Source organism: Passer domesticus, chromosome 6, assembly GCF_036417665.1.
Source record: "Passer domesticus isolate bPasDom1 chromosome 6, bPasDom1.hap1, whole genome shotgun sequence".
Taxonomy (NCBI): domain Eukaryota; kingdom Metazoa; phylum Chordata; class Aves; order Passeriformes; family Passeridae; genus Passer; species Passer domesticus.
Window position 1 is genome coordinate 47,954,596 of NC_087479.1, and position 21,862 is coordinate 47,976,457.

A 21,862-nucleotide genomic window follows, 5' to 3' on the forward strand; every position below is an offset into this window, starting at 1 on the left:
AAAATAAATAAATCCCAGAACAATGGAAAATTCCACTCATCTCCTAGATGCCAAAACAGGAAATGCTTCTGTTCACAAAGACACTTCCTCAGCCGTTTTAGCAGGCACTTTCTGAAAACATTTGTACAAACTTGTGAGTGTGTGTGTGTGTTAAATAACAATATAAACCCGAATTTCACACAACACCCATGGATATAATAATCACATACATCTTAAACATCAATCTTTGGTACATATCCAAATCAAAAAAAGTTAAGGGGTTTACCTGCAACTTCCCACAGTTTACTAGAATAGACAGCTAAGAAATGCTCAAAGCAGAGCATGTAATTACATCATTGGACCTTTCAAAAACATGTTTTGAGGACTCATACTGTTTCCAAGCCAGAAAAGAAGCACTTTAGGCTCTAAAGTGTTTGTAGGTTTGAGATGACACCCAAGTCAGGGAAATATCCCACTGGCCTCAACAACAGGCCACCAGGGAAAAACAGGCTTTAAAGACAAGTATGTATGAATGTCAGGGAAGTACAGGAGCAAGAGTTCCCTTTGTAGGGGAAATAAAGACAAAAAAATATTATTGCCCTCAAGCAATTCACAGTTAACAAAACATTCCTGTAACTCCAGTGATCTATCACATTTATATTGGCTAAGGCTGCAACTCTCAAGTCCTGCAGTCTCTCAGTTCTCCTTTCATTTTATGCTCAGGCAAGAAATTGTTTGCTGGGGCAGAAGACAAAAGGATGCTCCTTAAAAATCAAGTTAACTGCCCAAAGAAAGCTACAGGTTATCACTTTCCCTCCTAAATTTTAACCCATGTAATAACAGGAACGCTCAAAGATATCTCCATTTTGTCTGCATTCCATGAATTTGCATCACCAGGCTTTCCAGGGAGGGACTAGCTACATGAACAAGTCAGTGCAGGACTTTTCAGTGTGCCAGCCACTCAAAATTACCTGTCTGACAATGAGCTCTCACCCTGCCATCAGGGCAAGGTCCTGTAGCCCTGAGAAACACAAGGTGCAGCTCACCATGACACCTGCAAGGGACGAGTACAGATGTGATGGCTGCTGGAGAGCTACCCCAAAGATGCACATCCTAACTCGCCTCCAAGTTCTTTGTACACTCACTATGTTTTGCAAGCAAAAATAATTACCCCTGCTCAAACAGAAGCCACACTGTCATTGCCAAACTTTCAGAACAAAATTTAGGCAGTAGCCAGAAAAAGTCACGTAAAACTAAGGCTTGCTGGGGTCAGTTGGGGTTGCACGAGGCAAAACCAGCAGCAGGGTGAGACCTTCTCTCCAGGCAGGCCCCACTCTGGCGCTCACATATATTCCTGGTACAGAAATCATTTAACCCTGCCTGGGGCACAGGGGCAAGCCTGAGACCCACTCAAAACAGGGCCATTTTTAATGTATCTTACCTTTAGCTTGAATTCCAGTTCTGCCCTGTGGTTAGTTTTCTCACAGTCAATGGTAACTTTCCCTCCAAGCTCCATTGTCATGGTACCATATAAAAGTCCTGAAAGGAAAAAAGAGGCTTAAGAGAAGCCCCAGGGGAAGCAACTTGCTTTCTCAAGTAAACCTGGCTCTTGCTGACACACTGTGAAAGTCATCACTTGGCTTAAAGTTTTGAAAAGACAGAACTGGAGTTTCTAAGAAATGGCTGTTTACTATAAGCAGGAATAATCTCCCCCTGAGTCCATATTCCCCGTTTCTAACACCAGTCAGGAAATAGCTTCACTCACAAGTGCACCTGTGGCAAGCTGACAGGGGGACAGGAAAAATAAAGAAAGTTGTGCCCAGCAACCTCATTCATACTTGTGCTTAAACAGACCCAGTCAGGTCTCTCAGGGTGACTGAAGAAGAGAGAAGCTGTAACAGGATTCACCAGAATCTGGGAGACTAAAGGTCATGTAGAGAACTTTTTATACATGTTTACCATTTGCTGAAGGTCTTTTGCAGAAAAAGAAAAATTGGTAAGAAGAAAATTTATGCACAGGAATACTTCACAGGGAGCATGATGTTATGAGGTTGCTGTTTTCAGGTACCCAGGCTCATCCAAATACACATTTAGAAGTCAATGAGCCAAATTAAAAAATACTTAACCCCCAAAACTGGATTTGACTGGTGACTTTAACTCTATGGTGGAAATAATGCAGACAGAGCTTCCTGAGGAGCAGTGATTCAGCAGCCATGCCCCAGCCTCAGCACACACTGGCTCCACAGAGCAAAGCCTCACTGAGGCAGCTCATACTCTGAGAAGTACAATGACTAGAGTATCAAACAAATGGCAAGAGAAGTCAGGAATTTCCTTTATCCTCAAAAAGCCAGAAAATAAATCAAGCAATTTCCGTGTTAACATAATGAAAACTTCTTCTCTTAAGAAGCTCAGAAATGTAGTCTTCTTCTTTTCATCTTATCTGCAGTACATATATGGAGTATTTTTCTGTTTCTGCATAGTGTGAAAACTAACATTGATGGGCCTAATTCTCTCCTGGGCTGTGCACGGTTAATCAGAAAGACTTCATGACGATTACTGAAGGTTTCCTGCTGTGACTCATGGCCGGGCTCTCTGGAGTTACCAGGCCCTGTGATGTCAGCTCCTTGATAGGGGAGAGCCAGTGTAAAGTCAGTCAGTGAGACACCATTTTGTTACTCTGTTTGCTTCCTATTTGAAGAGTCATACCTTACCTTTACAGTGGGCATATGGCATCGTGATTATATACTCTTCCCCTCTGTTTAGAAACAAAAGCTTTGCTTTTCCATCCAACAGCGCAGAAAGTGAGTTGCCTAAAATTTAAAAAAAAATACACATTAAAAAGTCATGTTATACTTTGCCCCTCCTCCTACTTTAGAAAAAGCATTTCCATTTAAATGTAGATCACTAATGAAAGAAGAGATGAAATGATCAACCTTTAGGACGCTGCAAATCATGCACAGCTGGAGGCAGGTAGTTTTAACAAACTCTGCTGCTCTTATTTGCTCTGGCATTTAGCCCCTCTTGAAGAAAGAGCAGCAGATTTAACAGATCATTATCGGGAACTTAGAAGTTTCTCAGGCCCTCCAGTTCTCACAACTTTTCTGACTGTGGATTGTAGGTGCAGAAGTAACCTTGTAATAACAAGTGACCTTGCCCCTGATAAGTTGTACTAATGTTGTACAAATTACCGAAGTTTAACTAATTACCCAAGAAGAACAAATGTTGTACTAATTACCAAAGAAGAACAGCCTTGCCCTTAATGGGTCGCAGCTGTGACTAACAAAGATAAGTGTGATAAAGGGGTTGAGTTGGCTCCTCGGGGGATCCTTGAGGAAGAAGGCCTAGAGGAAGAAGACCTTGAGGAGATAGAGGAGCCCTGAGGAAGAAGAACAAAACAAGGAAGAGTTGCTACTACAAAAGATCTGCTGTGAGGTCGATCTGGGTCTGACAGAGTTAGAGCCTGCTGTTGGAACCTGCAGTCACAGTTGAGCTCGGTAAAAGCCTGTGGTCAGAGGCAGCAAGGAAATACTTGCAGTCATATTCCAGCAGGAACAGCCACCAGTCAAAGTCTGTCAGAGAAGCCAACAGTAGGAACTTGCTGTAGTCAGAGTCAAGATGGCTAAGTTACAAAGAAGAATAAACCAGGACCCTTTCCACGTTTTTAAATGACAGTCTGTGTCTTGGCTCATTTCTACCCTAACGAGAGGTCTGTTGCAACAGGGGATGATCCCAAGCAACAAATGAAATTGCCAGAACGACAGCAAAGACTATCTTAAAGGTTTAGGCAAATGCACTCAGCAGAGGACAGTAATTACAAAATGTTTGTCTAAACAAAAAACTGATTTCCAAGAGCAACAGTGTTTCAGAGCCTGGAGTTGTCCTGTTTCTATTGATATTAAATGACTGGAGGACATTTTGAAGGTCTGGGGACCTTCAAAACCCCACAGGAGTCTGGGAGCCAGATAAAGGTTTAAATCTACTCAGAGACTTCTATTCTATTTTGTGTTTGTTGGCTGAGTGCTAGAGAGCTGAAATGTAACTTGTCCATAAGCACATATCAAGTGCATACAAGCAATCCCATACATTATTGTGAGCCTTTGCCTTCTGAAAACCAGATTTTTAAAGCTCTCAATCTTTCTCTCTGAGTTTTTTTTTTTTTTTCTTTTAACATCAGAGTGGTGTCACACTGAAATGGTGGAAATGGGGAAGACCCAGGAGAGCCAAGATAAGGACTTAGGCTGTGCCGGTGATAGAATTGTCAACCATTCCTTTGTTCTCAACTCTTAACATGCTCAGGGATGATTGAAAAACAAACCAAAACTGATGCCACGACATTACCTGAGAGAGGCCTAGACTTAATGCCTTACCATAAAACTTGGACCTAGCTAGAATGCTGCCAGAAATGCAGAATCCATCCTTCCTATTGCTGACGTGAAAAGCTGACACTGGTGGGTGATGGGACACCTAGAATAAAAACAAGCAGGGGTTATTTAGAGCAGTCTGAACAGGCCAAGCAGAGGGGGATGCAGAATAAAGGGGAACACAATACATGACACCATTGTGTATGACAGCATTATACAACTAATCTTTCTCCCCTGCCCTGTATTTTCTTGAGCTTGTGCACGTGAGATTACTTTCAGCCCAACAGGTAGAGTGTAATGTTTTCAAGACAATAAATTAACAGAGCAGAACTTCAGTGCAGCATTTGAATAACCTCCATGAAATGCATGTGGTAGTTGAAATAAAAATTTTAACAAAGCTATAATTATCTAATCAAATAGGGGAAAAATGTATGTGAAACTGGGAGTCCCTTTACCAAAGGCCACACAGTTCTCAGATTCCTTTATTAACACAATAAATCTCAAACTACACTTTGTTAGGCCAGTTAACTTATGAGCTCTGCCCTTCATTTAATCACAAAGACATAGAGATAAGCCCTCGATTTACTCATATTAAAATAATCAAAGAAAGTTTAGAAATAAAAAAATGGAAATATTTGGTTGTGTGTTGTATGCCCCTTTTGACAGAGGCAACACAACCCCCATTTTATTAACAATAAGAAAACAGTAGGGCAGAATCCCAGGGAAAAGGTATTTATTGAAGAAAATGATGTTATATATGGGAGACCTGCTGTTATAGTCTTGAGTGCCCACCAAGCCCACCAAGCCACATAATTTCTCTAAATCTGCAAAGAAAAAAGATCAGCAGCCAGTTTACCCCAGGTTCTGCTCTGCCACTTTACACAGAGCTCCAGGTTCCTCTCCTAGGGTGAGAGGAGTAGTGTGTTTCTGTGCATGGAGGTGCAAGCAGGCTGGTGTTTGCAACATGAGCATCCAAACAACAACTCACCTGTTCTGCTATGTAAAATGTGTGACTGTTCGTCTGGGGGTGAAACCAACAGCAGCGAAATGTCTCTCCCAGAATAGGGTTGTATGGCTTTTTTATTCCCTGAAAAACCAAGTAATCAAAACCTGCTACAAATGAAGATTTGCAATCCAATGCTACAGATGGCCACAAAAAATACAGTAATGTTTTTCTTGGATGTTTTCCACAAAGTCAATCACAAGTATAAGAACTGAAGAACTAGTTACATATCCATCTAATCTAATCTTTTCATCCCATACATGGATAAATCTGCTATTCCCACCATTTTAATATTTAATACTGCCCAATCAAAGCCTTACAAGATGATCAAACTTTATTATTGTTGCTACTATACACAGTAAGGGCCTACTGATCTGGGCACATCAGGCACAGTGGTACTAATTGGCCTGAAAAGAGAAAAGAAGACCTGCTTTCAGCAAAGGGAAAAACTTTGCATCTCAGGGCATGTTACTTGTGGATGACCAGTTTTACTTTCTAACTGTCCAGTGCAAAGGCTCTGAGGTTGATTGCCCCTATTTTGCATTCACTGTCTACTCTGAAACCAAATGCAACCCCAGTTTTAAAAGTAATGGTCAAAGTCTTCTGAGCACTAAAAGAGGTAAAGTCTCAAAGGAGAGGCAGTAGAGAAATTAAACAAAACCACAACAGAAGATTTCAATGCCCATTACAACCCCAATTTCATGCCTCATTTTACCTTTGGCTTCTTATAGAAGCCGGACAGATACCACCTCAGAACTTGCTTCATTCGGGTGTATGGATCATCTTCAAGGACGGCCCTGCAGAACAGAACACAAAATGTTCTTCATACTGGTCACATATCACATTAGCTTCTTAGCAGTACAGTAACATCAATTTCAATCTATTTCCCCACAACTAAAGGGAAGTAACTTCTGTGCTGCTGCCAGTGAAAAAGATGTCTCCCAGCAGAAATATATATATTTTTAGTAATGTACGTCATACAACACAAATTGTTAAAAAGTGGCACCCCTTGCCCTGCATTTCTGCAAAAAGACCAACAAAATTTCTGGAGTGTATCAGGTATGATTGGACATTGGAGTAGATTAATGTCCTGTCCCTCACACTAGCACTGAGTCACAGCTAGCAGAACAGTGTGATTCATAAAAATAAACTTATGTCATCAAGATCAAAGACTTTTTTTGGTCTCTTTTTTTTTTTTTTTTTTTTTTTTTGCTTTCCACTTTTATAAAAGGTGTTTAAAGCTGATGTGTTCCATGAGCTCTTTCAGTACTTTGAGATTTCATGCAATACTTCAGGTTGGAAGGGACTTCAAAAAGCCATCTCAGCCAGCACCTCCAAACAATGCTCAGAGATGAAACAGGAAGTAAACCAAACTAAAGGCATTCCTGGTATTTCCAACCATTTAGTTAGATTTAAAAATCAACTTGGGTAAATTATTGCAAAATTCATTTAGAAAGATCACCCGAACCACAAATTAAAAAATTTTTTATCAAAACCTCCAAACCTCTTGAAGTCTTCTTACATATCAGCACTGAGGAGAACTATTTCTTTAACTTCAGATGGTACAAATACCACAAACAAGGCTTGAAAATACCATGATTCTGTAATTACCCAGAGAAAGTGGAATAAAAATGAGAAACTAGTGCTGCTATTAGAATATTGCACATCCTGGTTTTACAATCCACTAGGCATATCTCACTCAGAAGGCGGGTCCTATCTGGAAGCAGAACATTTAGTATTTTCTACTCTGTTGCTCCCAGCAGGCTGCTCCCATCAATGGTTTTAAAAGATGTTTCTTATTTGTTTATCAACCATCATAATTATATTGCTTTGGGGAACAGAAGTGCTTGACAATTTTGGTTGCTCTATTTCCCTATTCGTGTATGTACACGAGCACACCAGGAGGTGGCACAGCTCTGCTGTGCACAACTCCATGGCATTGGCTGAATTCCCATCAGTTCCACCCAGCAGTGGCAAACACCTCCATGTGCATGGGTTTGTCTGGAGTTTAACTTTTCCTTCCTTGCTCCTCACTGGCAGCAGTCTATCCGTAAAAAGTCACTGCAGCTGCTGTCTGGTTTGATCTACGTTGAAGCCGGTGACCTCAGTACTATTTGGGAGCCTTTCTGGCACACACAGAGGTATTTTCACAAATTCAGGAAAAGAGCCCAGGTCAGGCCCACCCCGTGTGCTGCTTACTGGGAGAGCAGGTCGGCATGGTAGTAGTAGTCGGAGAGTTTGTTCAGGAACGAGCGCGGCTCCAGGATGAAGGTGGGCAGCACCACCCGTGACAGGTCCATGCCAGGCCGCAGCTGCTTCAGCAGGATCCACATCAGGCTCTTGTTCTCCTCAGAGACGGTTTCTGTCTGAGACGACTCCCCTGTCTACAGAGGCAAAGGGAACTTCAGGGCAGGAACAGGAAAACCATTCCCTGTGGGCGCGTTTCTCTGGGGTCCAAGCGGAGCCATGCACGCCAGGCCCTGGCACAAGGGTGAATGCTCACCAACACCACTGCAGGGAGACATCAGCCATGTCTCAGTGGAAATGAATCCCCAAAGCAATCAAGTGAGTGGTGCAGGACGCCCTGGGTGTCTGGGAAGGCTGGCACGAGGCAGGGAGCACAGCTCTGTTGTGCTCCCTCCTGAGGCACTGTGCCTGCACACCTCAGGGCTGTCAGGGGCCAGCTGGACCAACATTAGCCAAAGGGACTCTGCATTGCAGTCCTCAGGAGGGGTGGACATGCCCAGAGCTGTTACAGCATCCCTGCGGCCTGGGGAATGCACAGAGGCAGCTCCTCTCAGTCCCATTCTCCACAAACATCAGAAAGATTATAAGATCCACTAGGACAGATGTAGAAAAATGTAGGCGGTAAACAAGTAATCAACAGAGAATAGAAGCAGTCCTGCAACTTCTACACAAGACAAACTGGTGTGTCAATATGGCAAGGGCCCCAGTGCCAGGTGAGAAGCACAAAAACTCTAGCACCTGCCAATGCTGCTCAGAGCCCATTGCAGCAGATGTGTAGGTAAAAAGAGCCAGGGGTTATGCTGTGCTTTCAGCCCTGTGTAGTTCCTATGCTTTCAATGGGTCTTTTAGATGTGCAACATGCCTTTCACACCACTAGAGAAGGTAAATTAAATTTTCAAACAAAATTCCATCTTAATGGATCCTAGGCATCATAATTTAACAGTGAAAGAGAATACTTAGGCTTTCTACTGATTTTAGGCAAGAGATTTCTATGAGAAAAAGGCAGAGATTTACTTTTGGAATGGACTTTGGTTTGAGGGAAGGCACAGCACAACAAGATTTTCAGGTGGTATAAATCACTAAACATTCTATTTCACCACCTGAGCATTGCCTCCATGTTGCCTCCCACTCAGCCCTACGGTCACAGCAAGTTGACCATTCCTGCAGAGCTTGCAGGCTGAGGGAATTTCAAACTGAGGAACAACAACAAAGCTCTGTTATTCTGTTGCTTTTCAATTTTTGTACAATTCTTCTTTTGACAGTCTGATGCAATGCACACTTTGCACCTCCCAAGGAGAAATGGAATACCACAGTATCACCTAGGGCTCACAATGCAGAGGTCTGTCAGAACACTCATTATTTATCTGGGTTCTCAAGTGTGCATGTACTGTCAATATAAATTAATGCCATGTTGAAATTGCTGAACAAAGTGTTACTCAGAATGAATCACTGCACACAGGATGGACATAAATAGAGAAAAAGATGCAGGAAGATGTGAACAACCTCAAATAATAACCATTTTTATAACTTGTTTAAACTACGAGCCTGAAAAAAATGTTTTTTTGTTTTTTGGTTTTTTTTCCCTCTGTTATCAGTCTACCTACCAAAGTGTCTGTGTTGTGTTCGAGACCAACTTTTGCAATCTCAAAGTTCTTCTGACACCTGTCTCTGCCTTCACATTCCATCAGCACCCAAGGCAAAACTGCCAAATGCACAAACACCTTCCAAGAGCACAGCAACACACCTGCCCACGTGCACACCTTTAAAATGAGCCCTCAAAGCCTAGCTGAAAATGTAACAGTGCCAGTTTGTGACCTTTGTGCTGCCACACCTGAATTGCACACATGGGCTGAGGGCAGTTTCAGTTTAAGATGATGACTGACATCACCTCTGGCACGTGTTTATCTTGCTACATCTCCACCCAGGGGAGTTACATCATTGTACAAACCTATTTTTTTCTACATTCCTTTCATCAGTGAGTTCAGACTTAACAACCAGTCCTACCTGCATGGCCCAGGTGATGACAGCCCCACCTCCTGAAGAAATCTTACAAAACACCCACTGGCGAACGTCACATGACAATTCTTTTTGGAAGCCCACTGGATGCTACCTGTGCCTGAGCAGACACACTACAGAGACACTTATTTAATGCCACACGAAGTGTCATTCTCCAACAGAAATGCAATCTTTTTCACTTGGTTTGTAGTGCATTTTTTTCTTATTTTAATGTAAAACTGAGATCTCTCTCTCATACACCCACAAAAACACATCAGTGTAGCCTGTAATGTTTGTTCAAACACCAAAATATCAGCCTGCCCTACCACCACTTCAAGGATAAGTTTGTCATGTGAAGAAAGGTCATTTCAGAATAAGCAGCTGACAGAAATAAAGTTTGCTTTCATTTTGCTGCTGCATAGTTACTCATCTATGTTCAAAATCCCCTGCTTGAACCCAGTTGCCATTTGTTTGCAAGAGGATTTGAGGGGAAAAAAGTGCACTGAAGAGAAGCTAGGTGTAATTAGGATATATTTGACTATATTTTTTTGTCAATATTAGTAGTAAACTTTCAGGAGAATGTTGAAAGAAAAACATAAAAGGCTGGTGAAGAATCTGGAGCATAAGTCCTGTGAGGAGCAGCTGATGGAACTTGGGTGGTTTAGCCTGAAGAAAACAAGCCTGACGGAAAACTATATCGCTCTCTAGAATCCCCTGAAAGGAGATTGCAGAGAGGTGAGTGTTGGTGTCTTCTCCAGGTAACAAGTGATAGGAGAAGAGGAACAGGCCTCAAGCTATGTCAGGGGAAGTTTAAATTGGATATTAGCAAAATTTTTTCACTAAAAGGGTTGTCTGGCATTGGAACAGGCCTGGAACATATGATGATGGAGTCACCATCCCTGGAGGCACTTAAAAGCCATGTAGACATGTTGCTGAGGGACATGGTTTAGTGGTGGACTTGGCAGTGCTGAGTTAACAACTGGACTTGATCTTAAGGGTCTTTTCCAATGTAAATTGCTCTACAATTCTGTGACTCTAAGAAAAAACATCTTTCCAGCAGTGTGTTTCTATGAAGCACCAACAAGACCTCAGCTTCCTTGTTCAAAGCAGCAGGCAAGTGAGTGCTCAGAGCAGAGCTCCTCTGCTGCCTGCTCGGACTGATTCTCACACAGCACACTTGGCTACCCCAGCTCTCTACCACTGCCTTCCTCAGAGGTGTCACAGTGACATGAGCTAGCAAGGCTCTATGTGAAACAGAAATGCATCCTCCTGCTGTTAAATGTCATGAGAAATGGCTTTCAGATAAGCAAGCGACATTTAGCAATCAAGTGGCTGAAATGCTCCACTCAGACACACACAAAAAAAAGGATGTTCCATGCATAATAATAAAAGGGAAGTGTCATATTTTGTATCACACAAGGACTGAGTGCCCTAATTGGCCAGGACACATGCCCAGGATGATAATCTCCCCTCCTGCTGGCTCCATGAATGTGCCAATGCTGTGCAGCTCTTTAATGCAATAACTGGTTAAAGCAATCACTCATGCTGGAAACACACCAAAGCAGAGTAGCAGAGCTGCTGTTCATAATGCAGAATTATTAAAGCACATGATAACACCACGTAATTTAGCAGAAAACTGTGCTTTGCTTTGTCTGTAAAACACCAGAACTCATCAAGTTGGCTGTTACCTGCAATACAGCTAAAAGGCTGAAGGACAAACACTATGAACAGATACATTTTAACAGGAACAGGCTGCAATCAAGATTTTTGTTTTCTTACCTCTCCAAATTCTTCATAGACTTGTTCAATATAAGTGGTCCCCTTTGTTCCTGGAGAGACCTCTCCCTGTATTTCTGACTGATCACTCTCGCTTTCATTTGTCTTCCGGCTGTTCTCATGTGCTTCATTCTCTGACTCCTCTACGTTGTCTCTCTCGGACTTGTCTGAAAAAGCATCATTTTCCAAGTGGTGGTTGTTCTCTAGGGTTGATTCATTCAACCTGCAACACACAGTTCATTACTTGCTTCAGTCTGATTTACAAAGCCACATTGCTTAAGGTTTTTAAAACATAGTAAAAACACTCCTAGGACTCAGAATAGGGTGTGCAGACCAGGACAGTCTCTGACACTGATTTCCTGAATAACAAGGGTTTTATCACAGAAAGAGAGATTTTCCATCATAATTTTCCCCTCCAAACTGCACTTTTCAAAATGTGCCAGCTCCATTTAGCCATCCTTACACAGCCCTGCTGCTGGCTCTGGATGGGAGCCCACAGACCAGAGGGATACAGAGCAAGTGCACTCCAACAACTCTACACTGCTGAGAAGAGAACTGAAGTATCCATCAGGAGAGATTTTTCCCTTTACAGAAATCAGTGGAATGCAGCACATATGAAAAAATATTACATTACCGGATACAATTTCTTTTCAGTGCTATTGCTGTTTTATTTCAACAGAGGGTGGTCCTAAGTCAGCCCTACACCACAAAAGACAAATTTAAAAACTAATAGAAGCAAGTATTTTCTCACACACATACCCCTCCCTCATCCACCAGGCTAACCTGGGGAATGTGCTTCCCCCAGATGATGCGGTGTGGAAGAACAGACTTGAAAGCATGGAGTGGACAACTGCATTTGAGAAGAACTCCCAAATTGTAACAGGATCTAAGGGAAAGCATGGAGGGTGTGACAAGCTTCATGCTCAATGATCCAGACTTTAGAGAATGCCAAAAATTCTCTCTCAAGTAACCTACAGCATCTCCACTTGAAAAAGCAGATGTAGTTCATATGACAGTTGGCAAACCTGATTGCACACGCCTGAGGTCAGGTGCTGAAAAGTATTCATTAAATACACTTTTTCCAAGTGATATCTGTAATGGGAAACAGTTTTCCTCATTCATACATGTCTGCAGACACATTACCTCTTCCATGGCCTGGCTTAACTCCCATTTGCTGAGCTTCTCAGCTGTTCCTTCCTCTGAAAAGTTCTTGACTGAGACCTCATGAAAAATTGCTCTTGGATAGAGCAATAAAAAAAAATTTCCAGCTATACAAGGGGTTTCAGAGGATCTAAACGGGCCCTGGATCTTGAAGAGTTTTGTAACTTCCTGTAGACTGTCTTCCTCTCCAAGATTTCTCAGTACATGGGAATGTTCTGTCAAGCATCAAGCTTCTCCATGATGGGCATTTTCTCAGGCCATTCCAGCCATGTTCCAATTTTTACTAAGGATGAATGCTGAAAGTTCCCACTCTTGCTCTTTTCCCTGTTCTTGTTATTTTCTATTTTAAAAAGATAATTAGGCATTGCTAGGTAGAGCCCTATTAAATTAAAAAAAAAAAAAAAGCAACAGAAGAATCAGAACACAGAACTGGCATCAGCTTTTCAGAAGATCTCAACTTCCAACTATGCACTGAAATAAGCTCATGATTTTTAACTTGCCAAGCAAGCCACATTGTGACAGCCACAGCTCAGTTTCTGGCAGAGCTCAGTTTCTAGAGTTCTTTTGGAAGAGCCATCTTACAGCTTTCTGTGCCTTTAGAAAACCTTTATTTTAATTCCATTTGTAAATATATGTATGTCTGCATACATATGCACATATACAGTGTTTATATATACAAACCACAAGGTTTTTTAATTGACAGTTGCACAGTATAATAAAACCAAGATCATTAATCAGAGTCAATGACCAGCACTAATAATTTGCTATCAGACATTATGTGTCTTCATTGTTCTAGTGCCAGGATGTTAGTTCTCTTTTTTAGCCAGCAGGCAGCAAATGTAATGACTGATAACCAAATACACTGGAGACACAGATTACACACTCATGAATTTAAAATAATAAAGCAGAAGAAAGATGAGGAGCGAGCTGTCTGGAGACATTGTCCCATGATTCCTCACCACAGTTCTTTCCTGGATGTCCAGGAAAAAATTAGGTTTTTATTATTTAAATACCTAATTTATTTCTTAATTTTTCAATGGTCAGGTAAACATGTGAGTGTTGTCTGTGGTTGCTTTGTTCCCTAGACCTAGTGAAAGTCTTCTCCACAGGGGAAGAATACTTGAAAGAACAGTTCATTATAAGGCTTTTAGTTCATGCTGAGAAGTAGCACTCATTTCTATTTCACATTTGTAAGAAGAGCAAGTTTTCCAGTGTCACCTGCCTCACATTTGGGAAGTATTTGAAGTCTAATGGAGTAAATTACTCTTCGTTTTCTCTCACCACCACCACCCCCCACCCTAGTATTTTTTTAAGGATTTCAGATTTAGTCCAAGAGAGAAATCAGATTCATATGAAATTCCACTTAACTGTGCACTGATTAACCACGACCACAAACCAGGCAAGACTTAATACATCCAGAGCCACGGAGCCACTCCGGGAAACCAAAGGGAAATCAGATGCTTCTCATTCTGAGGATCAAATACAAGATGCTGAAGTGCACCCAGGTTCTTTCTCCAAAGAGAATCACCACTGAATGTGTGTGATATGCTAAAAATAAATGTCATGCCATGAGCTTGGCCAACCAATCAATGTGAAGACTTCCCAGGGGCTTCCAGTGAGACTTGGACCAGACTCCAAAAGCTGGGGTGGGGAAATGACTATGCTAAAAGTCAGCACTGGATTTCCACCATGAACATGGGTAACCTGGCACTTGTCATGGCTCATTTAACTGTTTCAGCATATTAGAATTCTCTTACAGCAGTGCTTTATTCTCTAAATGGCATTCCTGGAAACATCAGTTGGTGACCAGGACTTTGGGTTTGATTCTGCTCTTCTACACAAAACAAAGAAAAAAAAATATGGCTTTTGCAAACAAGTAACCAGCCAGATTCCTGGGGCTGCTGGAGATAAGACATGGAATCCACAAGAAATACAACATCGTATTGAAAAGAAGAGTACCTGGTGCCCTAACAGTCTCTTGTATAAAATCACTGATTTGTACAATACTTAAGCCTTTGATTCACTCACACAGTTCTGTCATTTTTATATGCTACTGAAGACATGGATTTTGAAATCACTGTATAATCTTGATTTGTTTCCCAGCAGGAAAGGAGCAAAGCAGCCAGAAGACAAATGCAACTTTGGCTCAACAGAAAATCTGCTTCTGCCAGCTCCCAAGGGGGTTTTGTTCTCCCTATAATATCCATCATCTTCCCTTTCTTTTCCTGTTCTTGACAGAGTAGTTTGGCTAATTTGAAGAGAGAGTTAAATGTAATTAACTGGCCCCCTAACAACTGCATGCCAATTTAATTGGTAAGATTCCCTGTAGGGAAAGCATTTAATTAGAATGATTGAATCCCTGTGAGAAAGGCACTGTCACTGGCAAACCAAAACCACTTTGCTCAGCACTTGCACAGTTTGGGTTTTGCATTCTCCCTTATTTAAATGTTCTTAATTCCTTCAGGGATGACAGCAAGCCATCCTCCAGTCCTGCAACCCTCAAACTCCCCGGGGCTATAAGCACTGGGGACTTTGGGTACACATTCCCAACAGAGGTAGGACTCAGAAAGGAGGGTGTACTGTCCAGATGCCCACATGCTGAATGCCCAGCTTGAACCAGACTCGCTAAAATTTGAGCCTGTAAGAAATATCTGATTGCAGTTGTGGGTTCTCTGTCCTGCTGAAAACTCTGCCATGTGTGCTGTTACTACTGACTCCCATATTTCAAGGGGGCTTTTAATGTTGGACACCTAAGAGGTGAAATAGAGGCATCACTTAAGCAGCATTCACACATCATGTTCTGAAGAAATACTTCACTACAGTTTTAACCCTATCTTCTGCATCAGCTTACAGTAGCCATAGGTTTGCCTGAATGTTCTCTATGCCACAGGCTCCATTTTAATGTTAGGTATACTTCTGTATGCACATCCATCAGCCAAAAAACAAGCCTACTGCATTCTTGAATTCATTATCCCAGTGAGCGCGAGACTCCCAGGCATAAGGAAAGTATTATGACAGAAGCCCGAAAGCACAAGTACTATGGTACATGATGTGGTAAGATATTAGATTTCCTTTCCTTTTCCCAGTGCTTTTCAGTAAAGCTCTCTTCAAACTCTAGATAAAAACCTGAACAGCAGGACTGGAGAACACATGCTGGGATTACCAGTACCTATCAGGGCAAAGGGCTGACTGAAATGCTGCCATCCATTAGGTCCCATGGGGCCAGAGATACCTTCACACTCTGAAGAGGACTCAGAGACCAAGAAAACCTCTTAACAGTGAAATCCTGCTCTGCAAGGCATCATCTTTGCAGACTGCAAGAATTGCTACCCTAGAAACTGCATAACTGATGGTGCATTGCTCTGAAAGTTAAATTCCAATCAGCAGAACTAGAAATAGACACTACCTCTCCCAGTTCTCACTCCAAAGGCCAAATGTCTATACCAGGAGGAGTCTTGAAGTTGCTTATTTAGCTATAAGCAACAGAAAGGCCTGGGGCTTTTTAATGTGTACAGAGCTTTGATGTTCCAAAATGCTGCAGTAATACCAGGAATATGAATAGAAAGGAGGCTGTGGGGACTTCTTTCCCCTTACATAAAAATTTATCTGATTCATCGAGGAAGAAATTGGACACCCCTCAAAACCCCTGCAGAGAGAGAAAGTAATTATAAAACTAAGGATGCAGTGTGTGCACTCTGCTGACTATAATATAGTATTACTAGGGAAGAGAACATATTATTAAAAAATAGATCAGACTCAGAGCCATATGTGCTAGCAACACACAGACATTGTTAGTGACTGTGTCTGTGAACTACAGCAGCTAGATTCTACAATCTTTACTCAAGCAAGCCATTTTTCATGCTGGCATCCCCGACACCATTTTGGCCCAAGCAGGGGACAGAAGAAATGTTGTTTATGTACAAACAAACACAGCTGAGATTTCCCCCAGCCCGTGTGTTCAAGCTCTAGGTGGCAACACCCAGCCCATATATTAGTGAGGGATGCAGCAGCAGAACACACAGCCTGGTTTTTAAACACATTTCCTCAGTGGACTCTGGCTAGATTACACTCAGGTTTGAGCCATATGCCACCTCTCTGTGCATTAAGGAGTAACAGCCCCATCTTACTGGAAGAACTCCTGGTCTGACATAGCACTGGTGTGCAAGAGGTGGTTGAGCCCCGCATGCGCAGAATCACTCGAGCAGTTCACATCTCCATCCTTTCCCTGCTTGGAGGCACTGAGCCTGAAGAGGCTGGAGCAACGCAGGGCAAGTTCCAGAGCATCCAGCCAGCATCGGCCTGTGAAAACAAAAGGAATTATTTCAGCATAGCAGAGTAAATAACACTATTCATGCACTGCTTCTCAAAAGCTGCTTGCCTGGGAGTAAAGCTCATTATCATTGTAATTCAGGAAGTCAATGGGTAAAATATATTTTTCATACATATAATCCTTAGGTTATCTTGCCAGGAATGGTGAGTTTTAGTGGCTGCATGAGTAATACATCTGCATGGGTGACACAGTGGGAAGCTCCCCCAGCTCCCTCTTCCCTAATAACATCCCCTTCTGATCTCCTACAACTTGTTCACATCCCATTGCCCCTTTCTGATTTAGTCTGAGATGCAGGGAATCTATGCGGGTACAGTGCTTCCACACCACCCAGCATCTCATGTCTGCAAGTAATAAACTCCCCAAAACACATTCACCCCTTGGCATCCCCACCTCATGCACTTCCCAATGGCAGGGAGATGCCAGGGCACTGAGCTGTGCAGGAGAGATCCCTGTTTACTCTGGGATCACTGAACCACAGCTTGCTCAGGGGTTCCATGCCGGCTGTAGTGCTGCAGTAACAACCATTCCAACAAAATCCAAGATGGTCATTATGTGACAGAGTGATTGAGACTATACAAAGTTGTCAGACTGTTCTTTTTCCCTCTTTCTCTGCATTTTAATTTTTTTTTCACATTCCTTCTCTCTGCCTGGTCCATCAGATAATATCTGCAGGGCATCATTTTTTCTCATCTTGCTGCAAAAAAATCATTACCTGAAGGGTCCATTTTGGAGAAATTGTAAGCATGGCACAAAGCCAAGACAAACTGCAGCTCCTATGCACAGCCACACTGGATTTCCTTATGGCCTGCACAGGGGTCCCACAGACAGACAGCAAATGAAAAGCACAGGAATCCAAGCTGACCCTCAGCTCCTTTTGCAATGATCCACTCAAGGCTACAAAGCTGTGTGCTAAAGCAGTGCTGGAGCTACTGTACTCCTGGAAACACCTGAAAATAGCCTGCTTCTGTAGTGCAGTCATTAATGAGGCCAGGACACCTGCAAATTAGCTGAACATTCGAGAACTGAAGTATCAAGGGAGTTACCCTCTAATTTCAAGCTTGTAAAACAGAGCTCTTCATTACACTTCTCAGAATACATTTCACAATAATTAGAGATGTGATTGAGTGGCGGTGAAGGAAACAAAGGATTGTGCTCTAGCAATGGCAAGTGCTGCAAACAGGGTTTCCCTGGACCGCATTAATTCCTGGTCCCATTTGGCAAAGTTTTCATTAAATTCTTTTCTATCACACAGCATCAAGCACATGCATAAATCTCACTGGGACCCTGCTGCTTTCCTGGGCAGAATTCCCATCAACTTCAACATACCAAAATTTGGCTCTATAAGAAAAACGATTGCTTAAAAAAAAAACCAACTAGAACATGCATATAAAGAAATATTTACAAATTTGAGTGGCTTTCAGTGCTTGATTTGATACAAAGCTGCAACCAGTAAAACAAAAACATCTCAAATCTTTGAAGAATTACACTTGAACATTTAGCCACAAACACTGCCGAGCCCCAGTCATTTATTCTAATTTTATCCAATAAATTCCTTCAGCATCAGCTTATGATTTAATAATAACATCACAAATAATGGTTAATAAAAGATTAGAAAGGTTGAATGCTGTTGGAATTGATTTCACACTATTTTGTATTTAACAAATATTCTTGCATTAAGGCTTTACAGGCAGAGATTTATGCCGTTCTCACTATATGGAGGATTTGCATGGATAACCCATTAGAGTTAATGGCTGCATTGAGCACAAATCCATCTCCTCCCACATATTCCTTGTCCCCCAAACCCACCACTATGCAAATCAGGCTGTGCCTCACAAGGGAGCACACTCCTGCTCAGGCTCCCCACCTTGACTCTCCTCTGCTTTTGAAATTGCTTTTCTTTTCCAGTTCCGCAGAGTGAGAACTGTGTGATTTGACATTTGGAAATGCTGCATATGTCAAGATATTTTTGTGTTAAATAGGCTGTTAAAATCAGGTGCTTTGACAGGTAGGTTGATGTGTAGCAGCATGAGCCCTTTGAGGCAGCACCGAGGTCATCTCCTCAGTGCTCTGCAGCTCTCAGGTATACTCATTATCCTGTGATGGCTGAGGCAAGGGTGGCCCCAAGTCTCCCTCAGACATCCCCCTCCCTGGGGACATAGACAGAGCAGCCCATGCTGGCCATGACCCACGGGCAGCTCTTTTACCCCCACCCCACCGCCACAGGTGTTCACCAGTGCTGCCATGACCTTACAGGCTTGGTCAAAAATTTGGGGTTCACCATGTCACCAGATGAAATTTCCACACAATATACTTAGGGTACCCAACTCTTCAGATAACATCCTGGGAGGTGTTATGAGAAACCTGAATATTTTCTGAAGCCTTATTCAAGGAGCTTAAACTTAAAAAAACACCAAAATAAAACAAAAAACCCCCCAAAACGTTAAATATTCATTTTAATAGTCCTGGGCAGATACACAAAGCTTTAGAGGAACTTGCTGTGCATCAGCAGTCAGCATTCTTTGTGCCCTGCAGCAAACAGAAATGGCATCAGTGTACACCCTTGTTTTCATTTCTAACAGAAACTGAACCGAAGGGATGCAGAGCATCCCCAAGCCCCGAAATGGGCCTTCAGCCATCAGGGGGTGCTGTGAATCCGAACAAACACATCACTAACCCAGATGGAAAACACGGGCTTATCTCTGCAAATAAAAAGGTTACGTTCTCTAAACGGCAATGGTGTGTTAATTGCAGCATAAACCCATAAAATTATACTCTCTCAGTTACAGGGATTGCACACAAGATAAACCTGTTTCCTTGCTAAAGGCCTATATGAAATGTTTTTACATCTGAGTGACCTTTCTATTGAGCTGTGTTCTTCTGGATTGTGAAGATGATACAAAAATGCTAGCATTTGGATTACTTAATTGCTTACCTGACAAGTCTACTCACTCCCTCAGGAACTGCAGAAGGGGAGAAATAAATGTGGTCACATAATTAAAGGCTGCCACCTACAGTGATGGTACTGCATGAAGGCTTCATGGCTACCTCAATTCTCACATCTTCTAATTTTGAGTGGGTGACTCAAACAGGGTTTTTTATATACAGGGTAATTAGATCAGAAAATAATGCAGGACGTGGGTTCCTTCAGAGAGGAATGGCAGCCCAAAAGGGTGCATATGAAGGAAGCAAAAAAAAAAGTACAATACTATTCTTTTAGGAGGTTTGAAGTGGCAATGTAAAAACTACAATCAATTATCAGTTATAATTTTACACAAACTGTGGTTTAAACTCAGCATATGTTCAAATTCTGAAGAAAATCCCAGAAGTATATTGTCAGCCTGTGGCAGAATCTCCCCACAAGCTTTTAAGCTCTTCTCAAATCAAATGATATAGAAACAGATAGTTGTTTACATTGTAAAATACCTCTAAGACCATCAAGTCCAAGTGTTAACCCAGGACTTCCAAGTCCACCATTAACCATGTCCCAAAGTGCCACACCTGCATGTCTTCTAAATACCTGCAGGGATGGTGACTCAGCCACTTCCCTGGGCAGCCTGTTCCAGGGCTCATCCACTAAGCATGTCACCTTGCCATAGAAGGAGATCAGGTTAGTCAAGCAGAACCAGGCTGGCTGGTCCTGATCCCTTGGTTGTCCTGTACATGTTCTGAGGTGCAAACAGGAATCACTATGGCTCCTTGCAGGACACCTCCTGGGTCATGCTGGCACCAGGAAGAAACCTGGAGGCTGCAAGGCTGAATAGCAGCAGGCATGTGCTTGCACCAACTCTTTTTTTTTTTTTTTTCACAGACAAAAGGAACTACTAAAACCAAGAGACAAAAATAATTTCTTCTCCCTCTTGGAAAAAAAAATCAAAACAACAGAAGGTGCTTATGCTGCTAACCTAGGTTCAGTTCAAAGAAAAACTTGAGTTTGTCCTCGTCTTTGAAGAGATCTAAAATTACAAAAATATCTCACAGGACAAAAACAGGCAGCACTGAAAACACTAAGCTATTCAGTTTTGAAATTCTTTGCACTCACCTAGAAGAACTCATAATCTGATGTGCCAAGTCTATCTGCCACATTTTGCAGCAGCTGGTCATGGAGGACACAGCCAATGTTCTCTCAGCACTCACTAGAAAGAAAAATCTGTTCTAGATGGAATCACACCCTTACACACAGAAATATCAATCTGGGACAATACTTCTTTTCCACTGCATTCCTGTAGCTACAGAACACCTGGGATGAATCTCTTGCCAATTAAGACTTCAAAAGGCTCACACTGAGCAACCACACATTCCTCTAGAGAGGCATCACTAAGGGAATATTATTCTTCTTGAATTATTAAAGTCCTCCAGCTTTGGCCTCATGCCTCACACTTACAAGATAGATGCTTTTAAAAATCAACCTGAAGTAGACTGTCACCTGGAAACGATGAATTCTTGCGCAAGTGCACACAAATCACGAATGGTGAGAAAGAGGCTGATTTGCTCCAGTCAGTGAACATTAAGGTCATCGTGTTCAGCTGACTGCTTATTTTGCTGTACCACTTGGGTGCCTGTGTGCACGATTTCTCCCACTTTGGCTGTCAAGATGCAAGGATGTGAGCTCTCAATTAGCTGCAGGTGCAATTTATGCAGTGAACTTCATGAAATCTTGTTGCAAAAGCCTGGATTTTAAACCACTGTGAAAGGTCTAAGGAATATGAAACACAGACATAAAGCTAAAAAGATATTCTATTTTCTCCAGAGCTGCCAAGACACAGAGATGGTTTTCATTGTTAAACTGGTTTCAAATTGCAATCTTCCCTGTGGTTCTTTGCTTCTGTGCGTGACCCTTATTTCAATAACCTAATTTCCACCCCCGATGAGAGCATCAGTTTTGGGGGAAGGATCAGATGCCTAGGAAAGAAACAACAACACTGTAAGCCAGACCATCAGTATTTCCACACAACTGCATCCACATCAGGCAATGAAGGCTACCTAAAGCATACCTGAAGGAAAGGGCAGACA

At 42.2% G+C, this 21,862-nt stretch overlaps 1 protein-coding gene across 7 annotated transcripts in view; it reads right to left on the reverse strand.

The window, feature by feature from the left end:
- Positions 1–21,862, reverse strand: part of OSBPL5 (oxysterol binding protein like 5) — a 172,568-nt gene that overhangs the window by 11,413 nt on the left and 139,293 nt on the right. For all 7 annotated transcript variants that reach the window (XM_064425268.1, XM_064425271.1, XM_064425269.1 and 4 more), the window contains 8 exons: positions 16,650–16,821; positions 11,365–11,584; positions 7,543–7,727; positions 6,059–6,140; positions 5,329–5,427; positions 4,347–4,443; positions 2,691–2,789; positions 1,421–1,518 (listed from right to left, as the gene is read on the reverse strand). In XM_064425268.1, coding sequence (XP_064281338.1) covers positions 1,421–1,518; positions 2,691–2,789; positions 4,347–4,443; positions 5,329–5,427; positions 6,059–6,140; positions 7,543–7,727; positions 11,365–11,584; positions 16,650–16,821 — 1,052 coding nt within the window. The remainder of the gene's footprint in view (positions 1–1,420; positions 1,519–2,690; positions 2,790–4,346; positions 4,444–5,328; positions 5,428–6,058; positions 6,141–7,542; positions 7,728–11,364; positions 11,585–16,649; positions 16,822–21,862) is intronic.